At 35.2% G+C, this 19,099-nt stretch overlaps 1 protein-coding gene across 1 annotated transcript; it reads right to left on the bottom strand.

Annotated features, from left to right (window-relative positions):
• Nucleotides 1-86: 86 nt before the first annotated feature.
• On the bottom strand, nt 87-16,282 carry LOC108665279 (dnaJ homolog subfamily C member 25 homolog). The gene is made up of 7 exons (XM_018152014.2): nt 16,106-16,282; nt 5,488-5,629; nt 5,011-5,199; nt 4,225-4,322; nt 3,481-3,601; nt 2,925-3,093; nt 87-2,212 (listed from the first exon to the last, which is right to left on the bottom strand). Exons 1-7 carry the CDS (start codon nt 16,206-16,208, stop codon nt 2,027-2,029), a joined length of 1,008 nt encoding a protein of 335 aa, XP_018007503.1. The 5' UTR covers nt 16,209-16,282; the 3' UTR covers nt 87-2,026.
• Between the last annotated feature and the right edge of the window lie 2,817 nt (nt 16,283-19,099).

Raw genomic sequence — 19,099 nt, 5'->3', positions numbered from 1 at the left:
GTGATACATTACAAGATTTTCATTCGATGCATGCAAGAATCACCGTAAAGAACATCATAGAATCTTTGGAAAAAAATAGAAACGTGGAGAAATGCTTCATTGTAATGAACCCGAATTGTCCGCATTGTGCACAGAAAATAATGCATAGAGTTGAGAATTCCATGAATTCTAATACTGGAAGTGGGGGGGGGGGTACTATCTGTAAATATATTCATTACTGAATGTTTTTTTTTTGTTAAGTAACAGAAGCCTTCATTTGCGACCTTTATATAATGTAAAGGTAAAAGAACTATTATTGATGACGACAAATTGTACCAAGCTATGGTCAGGTGCTTACCAGCCCCTTTAATTGCATTGCTAATGTGAAGAAAACAATCGGAGAGTATCTAAAAATAAATCGACATTCCCTGCCTCAAACAAGATGAAAGTGATCATCAATTTGATTGTGACTGCATCAATGTAAATAAACCTGAGAAACGTCATAGAGTCAACGTACGGTATGTTCCCTCATTTTGCGGGAGAGGACTTGAAGATATTGACCGATAAACGCTTGCTTCACCTGATAGAACGTCAATGTAAAAATTCGGCTGAACTTACAGAAAGTAAATAACAATTCATTTTAAACTATTGTTAATGGAGATAAATTATTAATATAAACCCTTAAAATGTATGTCATATATTATAATATCTCAATTGACGACATCGACCTATGGAACAAAACGACCTCTCGCCCAAACCGTTCGCAAGCGTAATTAGTGCCACCTGCAAGTTACCAGTACAGAAATTCTACCCACGTGAGCCTGACGCAAACTAATTACCTACTAAAACAACCTCTGACAATTGCAACACAAACTATTTCACAAACCAAGTGAAATAATGACTATAGATGGAATACAAATACGTAACTAAACTCTATTCTCACAACATGAATGAGATAACGAGAAAAATCTGGTCTTTCCGGATCGTTGTTCGTTTTTGGTAGATTCCAATGGTTTCATCAAGGCCAACAGCTGAGAAAACTGCTAGCAACTTTGAGCAGCACGATAAATTGGTGACACGGGCCTTACACTGTCTTACAGATGAATATGAACATCAAGCAAGTTAATAGCGTGCGCATGGCAGGAACATCAGTGGACATTGCAACCTTTACAAGAATTAGAATTAATTAAAATTTAATGAAATTTTCACTAACCAAATATTAATTTAGGCTTAGCTCTGGTTAACATGGAAAAGAGCAAATTCGATTTCAAGATCACAACAGGAAAATATGTGCCTAGGAAAGCCAAAACACATCGGTCTCTTCCTTAACCTGATACTGGCATCATACGGGGAACTTTCAAATGAAGATTTACAGCAACAAATCCAATAATCGACATCATCACCAGCCTCAAGTTCTACTCAAGATATCGAGAAGTAACATGAACATTCTACTGTTATCTATCATTCAAAATAATTTGTTAATACAAGTAAAGAGATTTTTTAAGTGGAACTGAAATTGCTGCAGGGGAGTTTGCAAACGGCTGCTGAGGCAAAGACGCATTGAAATCAACTCTTTATAGGCAATTTGCGCAGTCAAAATCTGCCTCCGTTACGATACCGAATTATATAATCTAATCTCTTAATTTACATCAGTTTCTTGTAATTTTCTATCGAATGCCACAACCGGATTGAAAAAGAAAACACTCTGGATGTACACCACCTCTGGGAATTTTTGTGACAACTAAATAAATCAATTTCAAAATACCGTCTTAATAATTCCGCTTGCAGGAGACTTCGTCCGGTGGTTTCTTGGTAAAGCAGCGGAGTCCCTCAATTACTTTGATGATGCCGAATAAATTGATGAAGAATTTCTATCACCAAATTTAAAAACCAAACACCAAATTACAGATAAACCAAGTAACAAATTTACTTTTTTTTCTCAACAGCAAGATAATCGCAACAAAAAAAGTAAACATCGAGATTCCCTTCATGAATATAATGAACTGACCAAATTCGACAAGAAACGACGCTCACACTCCCATATTAATTAGTCATCAAAATACATTCGACCGGGGCCGTTGTTCTTGAGGTAGCGACGGTAGCTCTTGAAGCGGCCAGAAGACGCTTGCTTGATGCGAATTTCTTCATCACGTTCGGCCTTCCAGACTTGAAAATTTTCCTGTTTCCACAGCTCGAGCTTAAGGTACTTCTCGCGAGTCTCGTCGTCCAGGGCCTGGCGAAAAAATTATATCGACATAAGTTTATAAAAATTTTAACCAGGCCAGGTTGAATTTTTGCGATAAAATATAATTATCGATAAACCTACTCCAAGATCCAATGATCAGAAGTCCATTATTCAACAACTATGGAATAATCTGGCTCAGTTTCCCCAAGCTTCGTCGTTCGAAGACCGCCCTCGCCATGATCTGAAATTTTCACGGCCAGAACAAAACAATGTAGAGCGGGTTACTTAAAGGAGCCAGTTTACCACTGTCATCAGAGTAGGCTCATTAGTTGCGGCGCTGCTACATTGCTCTATCTGCAAGACTGCAACATCGTTAGTCAAAATAGTTTTTTTTTGCAGCCTCGTTGGTACTCATACGCAATAAACGGCCAAACTTCCTAACATGAATTCCAAGAATCCAGATTAAGGAATGAGAGATGGCTGACACATCAGAAACCCATTGCGTCACAAAAATTCGCTTGATAAGTTTTTAGAGAAATTTTAGGTGCATGTGATGTCACCATTTTCAAATGTCGGTGCAGCATGCAGCACTCGCAGCGGCTGTAAGTTGAGACCACAGGCAATTATAAGCTAGAGACAAGACGATTGAGCCTCAACAAATGTAACACCTCAGGCACACAGAATCGCGCCTCCATTACATCACTGCACCCCGGGAAAGTAATGGCTGTAGGACCAAAAGAAACCAACCATCATCACTCACATCATATTGGCCTTGGCTCATGCACATCTTCTTCCTGATGAGGTAGTTCTTATCTTCCTTCTCGTAATCTCTCTTGAGGATCCATATCCTGTAGATCCAGCTGCAGTACCAAGCCAGATACTGGAACGTCCATATGGGCAACATCACCATCTGTACCCACAGTAGGTCACTGTAATTCAAAAATAAACAATGTCCCATCATGTGCAGCAAATACGACACAAGTGATAGTAATACTGATAAATTAGGAAGCGAACTCATTTAGGTCTCCATTGATAGAAAGAAAAAATAGCATTCGGGCATTCAGGATATATCTTTAATATTGATGATGGAGTTCCTCGACTAATATTAAAAACTTAACATTACATTACATCCATTAACATTACCTGTAGTAATATTGCTAAGACCAGGTGTTCCTGGATAGAAGTAGGTAGTGTTGGAGATATAACTGAAAATTGAAAGCTAATTTTAAACTAAAGTGTAAGGTCTGTGGTAGCATACTAAGGCCAGTTTAGAAATACACCATAGTTCCATAGTTGGTTTCATAACCCAGACTCACTAGATGGTGGGCTTGGCATAGACGCCTCTTATGTCCATTTTATCTTCTATAACCTTTCGTATAATTTGCTCCTCTTCTTCCTTTATTTGCTGCTTCGTCATTCTGCGCTGCTTCTTCTTATCTGCAGCGAAAATGATTCAAGTAATAAGAAACGATAGTTATCAAAGGTTCAATGACAGAAGTGTGAGAACATCTTCATTTGTTTAGTTATTAAAGTACATGAATGTTGCATAATTCCATAAGCAGATACAGTTTTCATAATAAAATTATTCTCTTTCTATACCAGCTGGTTCACTCAAGATTTAAAAAATTTGAAAAAAATACTTGGAAATTACACCACTAAAGATAAGTGGAGTAATGCTCATTATAACATTTCCTGTAGTTTCTTCATGCAATTAAACACAACCTACTAATATTTTGTAATGAGTAATCAAGCTCTGCATAAAACTATAATTTTCTCATCAAGATTCTATTGATAAAAAAGAGTTTCGTTGTATAAAAAATTTGGGAAAAATTAAATGCTCAGTGAAGGCATACAACTCAGTTCAGTTGAAGACTAGACAGATTTAGGCAATCTTTGATGATGAAAAAATATAAACTCAGTAGACTCACTGCAGTGAGTTACAGAGAGCGCATTTTCTCGCCGACGAAAACATGAAGTCACGGACAGACGGACATGTCAATAGGGCATTTTTTCCATAAATGAGAAAATGCACTAAAAATGCAACAGTAAATGTCACCTACCGTTGGCAGCACCGAGTAGTCCCTCCTGCTTCGCTATCTCCAAGGCGTGATTGCGATACTTGGGTGTTGAGCTAAAAAACTTGATGGCTTCGTTGAATCTGGAATAATTTTACATTAGAAACAGCCCCAAAAGCTTAGAGCAGTAAGAATTATCATGCTGCTGCCATTTCTGTCTATTTTACGTTATTAACTTCACAAACTGTTTGGTGTATGGTTATGCTATCATACTGTTGTCATGTATGTATTGTTGTCAACTTGTCAGATAACAGTTGGATGTTCTGTCAATTCATCGTGTAGGTACATTAAATAATACATATAAGCCTCAAAAATGTACAGGCTAGAATCTATTATTTGTATCATTTCACTCAATGCCCTGATTATTAGCCCATGGGGTAGTAGGCAATTTGAATATAATGATGGTGAGCTGCTGGGATCAAGAGGGTGGTATGTGACAACGATAGCAAATAGTTGTTACATTTTCTTGTGCACGGTAACTAATTTTTTTTTTTTTGAGATATAAAAATTAGCGGCATGCTTACCAGTGTTAGGGAACCCAGAAACAAGGTCAGATAGAGCAAATGAGGATTGCTCGTATTAAGAAATTAACTAATTATTAAATTATCTGAAATGATACGTTGTACATGCACTTTTCTATAATTAGTGTAGTTAGGCAGAAGTTCTTCATTTATACAGGTTTGATTGAAGACCAGAGCATACTTTATATTATAATTATATAAATTGATATATAATTTTCTATAATTATCCAAGTCTCAACTGTCAACTCACTTGCTCCAGCCATTGTAGTACTGGACACCAGATATAAGCGAGATGGTGACAGCCAAGACAATCCTGACATCAACATTGGGATAGTTGCGACGTCTCCAAGCTCGATAGAAGTTCATGTAGAATTCATCTGGATGGTCCAGCATGTAATCATAGTCTTGTCTGAACTCGTCATCACGCAGGATGTCGTACCTGCAAACAAATTTGTCAGTGAGAACTTCAGTGCAATGAGCAAAAGTTGTGGAACTGACACATAAGTATCTAATGGCATTGAATACATCATATAGCACACAGCTAAGAGCAAATGAATTATAAACCTTGTTTATCCAATTCTATTATAGTCAAATCTTTTCACCATAAATACCAACCGATTCATGTGATTGCATGTTGTTCACAAAATATATACAGTGCAGCAACAGGTTTTATTGGCATTTCTGCAACTAAACATTGCAGTAAAAATATCTTTGTTGAATTACTTACGCAGTTGCAAGCTTTTTGAATCTGATTTCAGCATTTCTTTTCTCACTGGGATCCTGGAACTTGTCTGGATGGGTTTTTGATGCAACAGCTCTGAATGCTCGCTTGATATCTGCTTTGGTTGCCTCCCGAGTTATTTGAAGCACTGGAAATATATGGAGGTAAATACAAATAAATATTCCTAAGGGATTAATCAAAATGTATTTCTAAATAAAATAAGGAATCAGACTTCCAAGCAAATATATTTTATTATAAAACATGAAATTTTGGCTTACACTACTGATATATATTCCTATAAATAAAACAAGTTAACAATCATTAAAAATAATGAGAGCTCCAATAGTACAAACTATTGCCAACAAATTCTATCTGAGTTGCAATCAATATATGATACTTAAGTCTGTAATAAATTTATGCATAAAATTTTGATTGATACTTTTTGGTAGCATCTGAAAAATTTGATTGATATTTTTTGGTAGCATCTAACATCTTTGAACATATTTTCAACACTGGCCCACATGCATGGGCCATTCTAGAAAATTGGTCAGAAGCCATGTGAGAAGGAGAAAAAATGCCCATGTTTGATCTCATTTTTTTCTGATTTTTATGGCCCTTGCCTAGTTTATTTCATAAAAATAAGAAAACTATTCCCAAAATGCTCAGACAAAAAAAATTATTATCAAATGATAATCTCTTTGGACAATATATACACCCTTATTCTGATTTTTTTATGATAATTATGCTCTTGTTCCTGAGTCCTGTAAGGCAGCAAATTGCTTAGCAATTCTGCCCAGTAGCAACTCCAGCAGCCAGCAGGGTTTCATTTTATGAAAATTGGTTTTCACAGAGCACAGGCATGGTATACCATCAAACAGGGTAATAAGGGACAGTTTTGAGCATTTTTTGTTAATAACTTCTTACAATGAAACACCGTCAACCGGGGTAACTCGGGACTGGCGGGGTAATTCGGGACAGTCCTCCGACACGGCGTAAAACTGTTATAGTAGCAAAACTAATTGGAATATTGCAAAACTAAAAATAGTGGCGTAAACGTCAACATTTTTCCTATCTATGTAGTATAAAGGGAGTCGAAAAATACGACATTTACTAGCTTTGAAAAATTCCTGAAAAAAATGGTGAAAAGCGCTATTTTGAAAAGTTACTTCTGCTAAGGTCTGGAGCAAAAAAAATATTCGCTGTATTAAAAAATTTTACTTACATAAAAGTTGCACCCAGGTGTCGGCTTGAAAACGTAATNGGGGCAATTCGGGACACTCTTTTTTTGCTTCTGGCACCTTAGGAATAGCATATGGAATTTTTTTGACAATGCCATTCGATAGCCCTCGCAAAGAGCTATAAAATGAGCCTAAACTTGTTTATGAAATGTTTCATCGTAAGAAGTTATTAACAAAAAACGCTCAAAATCGTCCCGAATTACCCCGGTTGACGGCATTTCATAAACAAGTTTGGGCTCATTTTGAAGGTCTTTGCAAGGGCTATCACATGGATCTCCAAAAAAAATTCCATATGCTCTATGTAAGGTGATAGACGCAATAAAAAAGCCTCCTGAATTTATCTGGAAACGGGGTAATAAGGGACACTTGAAATAAAACTCAATTAAAAAAAATTGAATTGAATTGAAATTGAATTGAATTGAAATTGAATTGAAAATTGAATTGTCAAACGGGGTAAAAAGGGACGGTTTTGAGCGTTTTTTGTTAATAACTTCTTACCATGAAACATTTCAGAAACAAGTTTAGGCTCATTTTATAGCTCTTTGCAAGGGCTATCCAATGGCATCTTCAAAAAAATTCCATGCGCTATTTGTAAAGTGCCAGATGCAAAATAAAACTGTCCCGATTTACCCCTGGGAACAGGGAAATCTCAAATCTGGGACACTTGCAATAAAAGTTAATTTTAAAATGTTTGAAGCATGCAGAGTGTACTCATCCATTACTAACAGTACTCTGAAGTCCTCCTCTTTCATTATAGATGATGTAGATGTAAAATAAATGACATTTTCTGTGATTTTTGCTTGTTTTTCCTTTATTGATATCATATTACCATATTCATTAATTACCGTATTATTAATGTGATATTACTGTATCCATGGGCATGCCATTGACAGAGCTGGGCAGCGCTACTTGGAAATGTAGCGGCGCTACCGCTACTGCTACATGCTCTAAATGTAGCGGGCGCTACAGCTATACCCACTAGATTGTAACAGGCGCTACCGCTACCGCTACAGTAAAATGTAGCGCCCTACATTAGCCGCTACAATGGCCAAAATTATTGGAAATTTCTCAATATTTATTGTTCTGCTATTGGGATTTACTCATTAACATTTAATGATAATAAAACATTTTTAAAACATATCAATGCAACTTTATTGCAATTAACCTAACCAAACTAGTATGGGTTACCCCAGGGTTAGATACAGTGAATAGAAGTTACAGTTATTTTTATGTTTTACCTTCCCTATATGGATGTGAACTTTAATCAACCAATCTAAGAAATTATCCACATATACACATAAAAATCAGTCGTTTTTGTATATATATGTGGATCATTTTTGAGATTGGTAGATTAAAGTAGACATCCATGTAGGGAAGGTAAAACATAAAAATAACTGTGTAAAAATAACTGTAAGCAAACTGAAAGATGAAAAAAACCTGTAAGTGGTAACTGGTAACAACTTAACAAGTAACAACTAACATGTTGACACTAGTAAGTTAGTAACAGGCTGAGGTTGACAACATTACACCAAAATATTTCGTACAGTTTTATTCTGTAATTTATATTATGTATGTATCATGCTGGTTTTTAAATAATATTTAATACTATTAAGNTTTTGGAGAAATAAATCATAGTTTAGGTCAATTACTTTTCATTCTATGATGCCCAGTGCACAATTCTATATATAGCATTCTATGCACAATTTTGTGACAACTGATGATGCACTAATTTTTCAATCAGTGAATTTTTTTTGCTGAGCAAGGTAAATGTAATCAAAATTCTTTGTTGTAAATCAATTTTTTTTGTTAACTGGAACCTTTGCTAACTGAGGGTCTACTGTAAATGCATTTTTAAGGGTGTCCCTAATTACCCCGGGGGGGGGTGTCGTTTTTTACCCCGTTGCACGGAAATGGCTGCCATTTTTTTTTGGGATGAGATAGGCAAATTCTGTCAATTACGTTTTCAAGCCGACACCTGGGTGCAACTTTTATGCAAGTAAAATTTTTCAATACGGCGAATATTTTCTTTGCTCCAGACCTTAGCAGAGGTACTTTTCCAAAATCGCACTTTTCACACTTTTTTCAGCAATTTTTTAGAGATAGTAAATGTTTGATTACTTGACTAGCTTTATGCATAATAGATAGTAAAAATGTTGAAGTTTATGCCACTATTTTTAGTTTTGCAACATTTTGATTAGTTTAGCTGCTACAACATTTCTACAAAATGTGGGATGTGCGTCCCGATTTACCCCGCCCGTCTCTTTTTACCCCATTTGACGGTACTCATCCATTACTAACAGCACTCTGAAGTCCTCCTCTTCCTTTGTAGATGATGTAAATGTAGAATAAAGGATATTTTCAGTGACTTTTACTTGTTTTTTCTTCATTGATTTGATATTACCTCATCCATATATTACCATATTATTAATATGCTATGACTGTATCCATGAATATGCCATCGAGCATTGACAACAACCTTGTTCACTGCAAGCTTCATATCAGCAGCCATATAGCATTTCTTCTGTACCTCTAAGCTCACAGAATGGCTTGTAATTCTGCACAATTTTAATAGAGTTGAGTGATTTCACTATAACAAAAAAGATTGTAAAAAAACACCTGAAGCAGGAAGGAATATTTTAGTGACAATCATCATATTTTTTGAAGAAGTAAATCGTAGTTTAGGTTAATTACTTTTCATTCTTTGATGCCCAGTGCTCAATTCTATCTATGACATTCTATACACAATTTTGTGATGCCTGAGGCATTAATTTTTTGTCAAGTGAAACTTTTTTCACTGAGCAGGGTAAATGTAATCAAAATTCTTTGAACATTGTTAATTGATTTTTTTCATTAACGGGAGCCTTTGCTAACTAAGATTCTGCTGTAAATGTGATTTTAGTGGTGTCTCTTATTACCCCAGGTGTTCCTTATTACCCCTTCTTGCGGAAATGGCCACCATTTTTTTTAATGAGATCGAATTCTATCTACCACATTTTTAAGCCAACACAAGTGTGCAACTTTTATGTAAGTAAAATTTTTCAATACAACAAATATTTTTTTTTTTTGCTACAGACCATAGAAGAGGTACTTTTCCAAAATCTCACTTTTCACACTTTTTTTCAGGGATTTTTTAGAGGTAGAAAATGTACAATTTCTTAACTTGCTCTATCAGTTTATGCTACATAGATAGTAAAAATGTTGAACTTTACACCACTATTTTTAGTTTTGCAATATTTTGATTAGTTTAGCTGCTATAACATTTCTACATAATGAGGGACGCCTGTCCCAATTTACCCTGCCCATCCCTTATTACCCCGTTTGATGGTATATATGCAAAATTGGAGGCATAGTGGCAAATCAGACTAACAGAGTATTTTAGACTCTCCCTCCATGTCCATTTTTATAGTCTTATAAGTAGACTAGTAAAGTAGTATCATGGATACAAGCATTAGCATGCATAAGAAATTGGTGTAAATCTTGAGCAGAGCAAATTAAAAATGAATTGATTCTAAAAAATCTGTGGATTGTTACTCTGATAGGAGACATGGAGCTGCAATATTACTAAAAGATGAATTACTTCCTATCTAAATGTTGACAGAAATACACAGTCAGGCAGCAAATTCCAATCCTGTGCCTGTGTTTGCCCAACTGCATTGCAGTTTGGCAAGTGTGTCACCAAGATTGGAGCTTTAGCCTTTAGGCCTCAAGTGTTGCTGGTATCATTGAGGATTTGTAGCCAGATCTGACTAAACCAGGGTTGGTGATTCTTTTGATTAAAAAAAATCAAAAAATCAAAAATCAATGATTTTTTATATTTTTTCATGATTTTTTTATTCATTTTATTTTTTTTATTTCTTCAGCTTTTTTGTCTTTTTGAAAGTTTAATTTTTATGTTGCAATTAGCCTAACGTAAAATGGGGTTACTTTGACCGGCGGGGTAACTTTGACCACTTTTCGTTTTTTTAACAAAAACCCCCAAAACTCACAAACGATTTGACATAGAAAAATTTTGTCAATGGCCATCAAAGGCCTAATACTGAGGCTATGTAACACAGTAGAAAGATTTAAGAAGTTTGCATATCTAATAGGTTAAAAAATTAATAATGTGACTCACAAAAAAGAGCTATTATTTAAAGCCTGTCAGAGTACCCCCTTCAATTTTTTCATTTTTTGGGAAAATAACTCCAGGTTTTGATGCATTGTAGTGGAACTCTTCTAGCTACATATGCAAAAGACAAATTTTAGGAATGTGTCATAGTTTGCAAATGGGGGGCACTGCCCCCCAATGAGGGAACTTTGACCACCTAATGGCAGCCATGACAGCGTAACATTGACCGACTTGGAAATTAAGTTAAAATTACCATAGGTACCTATATGACATATTTTATGTTTGATACGTACCAGTGTTGGTGATTTTTTTTATTTTTTTTTATATAAAAAAATCGAAAATCAATGATTTTTTTCATTTTTTTCATGATTTTTTTTTTATTTATTTGATTTTTTTTTATTTTTTCACCTTTTTTGTCTTTTTGAAGTGTTATTTTTTATGTTGCAATTACCCTACTAACAATAACAGTATATGGAACATAATGGATGGCTAAAAAGGGCACTTATTGCCTTCAATAATGGCCAACAGGCCAAGGTGGTGTTTACCACTTGGGGATTTTTGGGTAAACAATTACTGATAAGTCTATTCATTAGCTTTGTCAAGTTTGTATGGAGCAAGGTAATGAGCTAAATATTCACCATTTAACTGTCTTCAATAGATATACAAAAACACTTCAGGAAAGCAGATCTTTTAAACATTGAAGAGTCACATAACACATAGGTAGCTGATAGCACAGTGCACAACACTATCAATAGATCTACTAGTTTTATGTCCTATAAATCTACCAGACTCTACCCTCTATACACACCAACTAGTAGTGACTGAGTGACTGACTGCAGTCACTGCACTGTTCCCATTCAATTCAGACCAATAAACCAATACTAAACATAAACTGAATGATAACCAAACAAACCTCATACGACTTGAAACGAGACTTAAGATATGAGAAAAGCCAACACTGTTTGAAATAAACATGTGCACAATTCAAATATTTTATATCCATTCACTGCATTTAATTATTTTAGATATACCGTCAACCGGGGCTACTCGGGACAGATTTGATCGTTTTTTTGTCAATAACTGTTAATAACTTCTTATGATGAAACATTTCATAAACAAATTTAGGCTCATTTAATAGCTCTTTGCGAGGGCTATCAAATGGCATTGTCAAAAAAATTCCATATGCTATTCCTAAGGTGCCAGACGCAAAATAAAGATTGTCCTGAGTAGCCCCGTTGTCGGTCGGGGCTACTCGGGACAATGGGAATAAAACTTTATTTCAAAACATTTGAAGCATGCAGAGCGTACTCATCCATTACTAACAGTACTCTGAATTCCTCCTCTTTCATTGTAGAGGATGTAGAGGTAGAATAAACGACATTTTCTGTGATTTTTACTTGTTTTTCCTTTATTGATATGATATTACCATAAACATTAATTACCCTCAACTGGGGTGACTTCCACCTGGTTTTTGATTCATGCTGGGGTCGTAAACGCAGGGTCGTAAACGCCAGGGTTGTAAACCAGTTCATAACCACTGGAGTGACTTTGGCCATTGTTTATGACTGTTTATGACCTGCTTTGGCCATCATTATGAACATGGCTGAATCCCCCAGTTGATGGTACCCTATTATTGATGGGATATTACTGTATTGTTGATGTGATATTACTGTATCCATGAACATGCCATTGAGCATTTACAACAACCTTGTTCACTGCAAGCTTCATATCTGCAGCCTTATAGCATTTTTTTCTGTATCTGTAAGCTTACAAGAGGGCTTGTAATTTGTGTGATGAAAAGTGAACTTTTTTTCCCTCAGCCAGGTAAATGTAATCAATATTCTTTGTTTTTAATCAATTTTTTTTTTTTTTTGTAATTGGAGCCTTTGCTAACTGAGGTTCTATCGTAAATGCGTTTTTGGGGGTGTCCCAAATAGCCCCAGGGGGGTGTCCCGAGTAGCCCCACCTTGCGGAAATAGCTGCCATTTCTTTTTGGAATGAGATAGGCAAATTCTGTCAATTACGTTTTCAAGCCGACACCTAGGTGCAACTTTTACGCAAGTAAAATTTTTTAATACGGCAATATTTTTTTTGCTACATACCTTAGCAGTTGTAACTTTACAAAATATAGTTTTTCACCATTTTTTTCAGGAATTTTTCAAAGCAAGTAAATGTAGTAGGTATTTTTCGACTTCCTTTATATTACATAGAAAGGAAAAATGTTGACGTTTATGCCACTATTTTTAGTTTTGCAATATTCCAATTAGTTTTGCTACTACAACAGTTTTACGCTGTGTCGGAGGCCTGTCCCAAGTAGCCCCGCTTGTCCCGAGTAGCTCCGGTTGACCGTAGCTAAAAATTTTAAATTGAATGATTTTGTCATTTCAAAGACTCTATTGATTACAGAACTCTAGTCTTCGCAAGTGAATTCAAGGAAAGTTTCTGAAATAGAAGGAACATTTCCATTGTCATTCTGAAATAGAAGCGTCATTTCTGTTCTTATATATAAACAGGATTAATAAAATACCTATCAAATCCATCCAATGTCATTCAATTTGTGATGTATGAATGACAGTATTACTTTCATTCCTATGATGCTCATTTTTACTGGTTAAATTAAATTGTATTATTAATGCACTAAATGGTACATGCTCTAGTTTTTATTTAATGAAATAGTTTCCCATTTTAAACAACGAACATTTTCTGAAAGACACAAAACGTTCGAAAACGCAGGATGGCAGAAAAAATCATTCAGAATTTGAAGTGAATTTATTAAGATAAATTCAACATAATAGGGCAAAAATTGGAAAAAATTCAAATCTGGAATGTATAAATGGGTTTTTATAATTTAAAAAAACTTTCGATCATTTAAATCTCAGAATGGAATGTGAATCAAATCTATTTATTGTGAAATCAAACAAGACACAACCAAAACAAAAGCGTGTGTGATGGCATCCTGTAAATACGTAAACATAGGAAGTATGATGTGAATGTACGCAGTGAAAAAGTAGAAGTTTATCTCATAATTTTGTGTGTAATCGAAAACTTTGTTGGTCTTGTCCAATCGTGAGAATTTTTTACAAATGTGGATGTGTTTTTTTCTATTTTAGAATGTATTCATTGCAAAAATTTGTCTACTACCCTACAGATAGACGACTAGTTAACTTGATTGAGGCGTTGCCAACAGGATTGGATGTCAAACCACGCTCAATTTTGGAAGTGCGGCAGTTTCTAATGGGCTCATTTCATCAATTTTCATTGCAGTGGAAGGTGGTGTAACGCGGTGGTAGCCTGGTAGGGTTGGTTTTTGATACGTTTTCTTATATTGCAGTGTGGAATTCTAGAGGGGTATTAAATTAACCAGTACACATAGCATATTGGAAAGCAGGACCTGAAAGCTTGGAAAGGCCAGGAACTTTACACTTTCAGTCAATTATGTACATATCATGATATCCTATCCCTTTCCAGAATTCCAGCTGTGATTGATTGATGAGATTGTGATTTTAGCCCCTTTCAGCTTTCCAGCTGTGATTGGTTAATGGAATTGTAAGATTATTTTGCTTTCTAGCTGTGATTGGTTGATGGGGATGCTTTCAAGCTGTGATTGGTTGACTTGATGGGGATGCTTTCAAGCTGTGATTGGTTGATGGGGATGCTTTCAAGCTGTGATTGGTTGATGGGGATGCTTTCATGCTATGATTGGTTGTGTCCATAAGCCCCACCACCAAATATGGTATATGTGCTACAGTACTGGTTAACTAAATACTTAACTTAAACTTGATAATTATGAACAAAGGGCTGGGAAAATTTTCTAAAAATCCAATAAATAAAATAAAAATAAAAAATATCTATCAAACAAGAGACATCCAAATTATTCTATAACAAACCTAATGTACTATACAATTGAAATAGTTTGTCCACTTATGATCCATCTTTAAATTTATAGTCAGTAACATGGCAGAGCACTGTATCAAAGGAAAGCTTTTCACCTTGGGTGGAAAGCTTTCTTATAAGTGAACTTCCAATCTTAGAATTCCAGCCTGTTATATTGACATGAGAATATATTACCTATACAGAATTCCACACTGGCCCCCCGGTCAGACTGCATTACTACATGTTCAGTTGACACTTGCTGTACAATCGGACAGTTTTAAGGGTAAAATTAGTTATTTGGGATAATACGTGCATGTACCGGTAACCTTGTAAATAAGTTTGTGGCTTGTAAATAGTTTTTCATTACTCAGCGTAAATGGCTTTTCATTAAAAACTACCTGGCGACGCATCTTGAAAATGGTTGGCAACGCTTTGGGCTTAAAAACCCATATATATTGGTGATGCACTGATGCTGCTTCCACGTTCAACCCTCTGCACCCTGGCATGCTAGTATGGAATATATCTACTTGGCGAGCCGCGACTGAATTTTTCGAGCCGTGGTTTTATGGATTTGCCAGCCGTGATTCCATTTCTACGAGCCGTGANTGGTCTTGGTGGATCGAAATAATATATGAACCTTCAAAATTAGAATTCCATCCTGGCCAGTGCTTCAGAACAATTTCACCCTTTTTCAATGACTATTGCCTAATTTCTATCAGAAAAAAAATAAGAAAAACTGACCATTTCTGCTTGCTATTCTTAGAACTTTTTTTATAGTTCTATTATCTTCATATATATAGTGGAATTTTATCATTTTTTAAATATTGGATAGATAGGCTATAAGGGTAAGTCTGGGTAATATCTCATTTACAAATTTTAGATCCAATATCATACATGCACTTCAGCACTTGTTCACATAATTATTATAATCACATATAAATGATATAATTATTAGCCTTCCTGAATTTTTTTAGTGGAACAACTACAACAAGTAGGTCAACTACTAGGCTAGGGCTAGGCCTATCATCAGTAATCAGTAAATTCAGTATCATGCCCATTGATTCCATGATTGGATACTGGATAGCCTCTAAGCCTACCACTCATAGTCATACCACTATGATACCAGGTCCAGGGCATCAATTATCATTCATTCCTAGAATCATATACCTAGGTAGGTACATAGAATTGGATAAATTTTCAACAAATTCATGGAATTAGTAGAATATTTTCTAAAAAATCTCTCATTTTTTAATATGCGAATAATTCTACAAATCCCTGGGCCCTGGCCGCCTGGCGAATCTGCCGATTCAAATGCTATGGTTATCGATTTGAGGGTTTCCAGAGAAAGCTGCACGTTCCATGTCATTTCTTATGTTTAAATATTAAAAATAAAATTTGGACTTACAATCATAACAATTATCGTCACCACAATAATAATTTTCCACTGATGATGCGTCTATAGAAGGCAAAACTGCCAGCATAATCAATAATAACCATCCCCAAGTCATCTTCACAGAGCCTTTGTACTTTCGCCCAACGAACTGCCACGAATCCCACGATCTCGACTGTTGGCTGCAGTGCCTGCATTCTGCAATTGCAAAGCTCGGAACTTGTAATCTCGATTCTCGGCAATACAATAATAATGTAACATGATTATTTTGTCTTCATAATATTCTAAATAATTTAATAAGACTACTTGATATTTTATTTGCGTATAGGAATAAATGTCGCGTAATCTGATAATGATCAATACTCGTTTGTTCCAAGCCTAACTTCCACGTAAGTTTTCATGCATTTTTCCTGTTGCACGAATCTTTCATTTACTCGCGATCAATGCCTAACACACAAAAGCGATGAATATAAGAAATACTAAATAAGAGTGGTGTAAATATTTCTAAAAAAAAATAATACAATGAAAGCTGATTTAGTTCTCTCAGTTAAATTGTTTCACGATGCGTTTTGTGTTGCAATTTTTGTTCAAGTGGGAAGGACTTTGTTTTGCCGCGTATAGAAAATATAAAGCACACTTCTCATATAGGTACGGAGTGAAATTAGCTTTTTCTTTCATTGCAGTAGATCAGATCTACTGATAAGATTTTCAGCGTTATAAATGTTGATTGAAATCAATTGACAAGATTATTATTTAATACATGACTCGCCTGTGTCTGAGTCTGATCCCCCAAGCTGATCCCCCCACGTTCCATAAGCATTAATTTGCGCGGGATTTTCTTTTGATGTCCTCTTGAAATCGATATAATTATAAATTTGAGTTTTAAGAAGAACGTAGATTGCGAGAAAAACAATCATTGAATCTAAGGTTGCAAAATTTTTCTGAAAAAAATATATCTAAATATCCCAACAAGAATTAAGACTGCCAGCATGTTCATTTCACAACGTCTGATTTTAAATGGAATAAAACTATAAATGTTATCCATTAAGGTACTTTCGTTTATTTTTTGAGTGGGGTTTTCATGTACGTGAACCGATTCTAAATCAAAATTAATCCTGTATTTATTTTAAGAAGTATAAACTGAAAGCCGCTTCATGTCGGATTTGGCGATGCCAATCATACTGGTGCCAAACCGATTCCAACTCTGAAGAGGATTTTGGGGCTAGCGCTGAAATCCTTCTCAGGTTCTTTATGAACTCAGAGATCAAAACAGCTCTGTGAATTTCATCGTGATCTTTCAATCCAGTTAAAAAAATATTTTGCGAACATTTTAACTTAGCTTTTATAGAGTTAAAACTACAAATCACTAACAATTGTTTTTTTTATTGGCTTACGGCGGCATTTGTCTTCTTCAACGGAGATTCAAAACAATCTAGGATTATGCAGAACAAAACAACTAGGTACTGTTATTCGTAACGCGGTACTTTGAAGGAATTGTACTCGAGCCGGAGCTCACCTTAGACCATAACAAAAAATAAGTACTTCAGTTTCTAATTAAATTTGATCTATAGGTTTGAGCCATGAAAAGTTCACATTCTCTAGAAGGTTTAGAGTATATTTCGACTTGAGACGTCGCAAGGAAGGAATTGGGAAGCACCATCAAATTGAATGCTCTTATTATGAAATGATTACAATAATAAACTACCATTCTTGTTATCGAGACGATTGTTTGATTGTTTGCAATTCAACTTATTATAACGGCTGATGAATAATTTTGACGAACCTGATTTTTAGCTGTCATGAAAGATAGTACTTGCTTTTACAGTTTTTTCATACTATGCATTCGTATAAAGTATAAACGTATTCAATACATATTTTTAAATCCCAACCTGGTTGCTCATTGTCTTTATTAACACCGAATGATTCATGTTGATATTCAAGTATCACTGAATATTATTATTTGCACTATAAGTCCATAATGCAAGTATCATTTTCGATTACTGAAACATAAACATATCGTACCGGTGCTTTCGAGACAAATTTTTTGAGAAAATGAAGTAAAATAAATCAAAGTAATTTTATGATTACCTGTAGTGTAAATTCATACCCTCAACCATAACTTTATACCCAAATTCTTGACCCCAGATCCCTGCTACCCTCATCGCCATATACTCGCTTCTAGCTCCTATAAAGCAGCTGCTTCATCTGATTCTCTCGCACTCTCCCACGTGGGCGATCCAATTTCTGTTATTATCAAGCTAGCCCTCACTCCAGTCCCCGGCCTGCGGTATGGCTGCCCTTGCGTTGCCTGCGTGAACTCCCTCATCACACAAGATGGCTGCAGGTTTCTTTTGTGCTACCTGTCACACAAGATGGCTGCAGGTTTCACATCTCTTTTATGCTACCTGCAATTTGGTCCTTAGACATTTGACTTGTGGCCATGGCGTGGTAAAAACCGAGCTCGGCATCACGGTAACATTCAACTATCTGCCTTGAAGATGGTTTCTTTACTGATTTTTTTTTCCAAGTTATTTAACATTCCAATGTAGTTTTATAGAGCATGTAAAGTAAATTTAATGATAAAAAACATTAAATGCTGCGTTATTCTGAGAAACAACATCTTGGCTTTCTCCAAGCCGTCATGAAACTTTCCAATTTTTGTTCATAAATTTCATGCACACGAATTGTCAATTTTTACCGTTACAAATTCAAACAAAGGCATTTGCAAAACGAAACTTAAGGTCGAGTAACATTAGTGAAATATAGTTCTACGTGAATTAGGAATATTACGAATAACATTTGCGTAATATTTAATAAATTGTAATAAATTGAAAACTGTAGATAATTTAGAAAAGTACCTAGATAAGTCGCCAATCTAATGCCACTTAAGTCTTACTAAACTATTATTCATTGAAATAGATTTACTTTGCTCAATGATTGCTATACATCAATTTAATATTAGGCTATAATTTAATTTAGGTTTCTTAATTTATAAATATTCATATCAAA

This window comes from Hyalella azteca, unplaced genomic scaffold, assembly GCF_000764305.2.
Source record: "Hyalella azteca isolate HAZT.00-mixed unplaced genomic scaffold, Hazt_2.0.2 contig3500, whole genome shotgun sequence".
Taxonomy (NCBI): domain Eukaryota; kingdom Metazoa; phylum Arthropoda; class Malacostraca; order Amphipoda; family Hyalellidae; genus Hyalella; species Hyalella azteca.
This window is presented reverse-complemented; position numbering and strand designations above follow the sequence as displayed.

Excerpts from the sequence above, each read along its gene's own strand:
- LOC108665279 (XM_018152014.2), bottom strand. The coding sequence starts at position 16,208 with ATGACTTGGGGATGGTTATTATTGATTATGCTGGCAGTTTTGCCTTCT. Across the intron at positions 4,323-5,010 it reads TACTACAATGGCTGGAGCAA|ATTCAACGAAGCCATCAAGT; the intron begins GTGAGTTGACAG and ends AAATTATTCCAG. Across the intron at positions 2,213-2,924 it reads TGAGCCAAGGCCAATATGAT|GCCCTGGACGACGAGACTCG; the intron begins GTGAGTGATGAT and ends TTTTTTCGCCAG.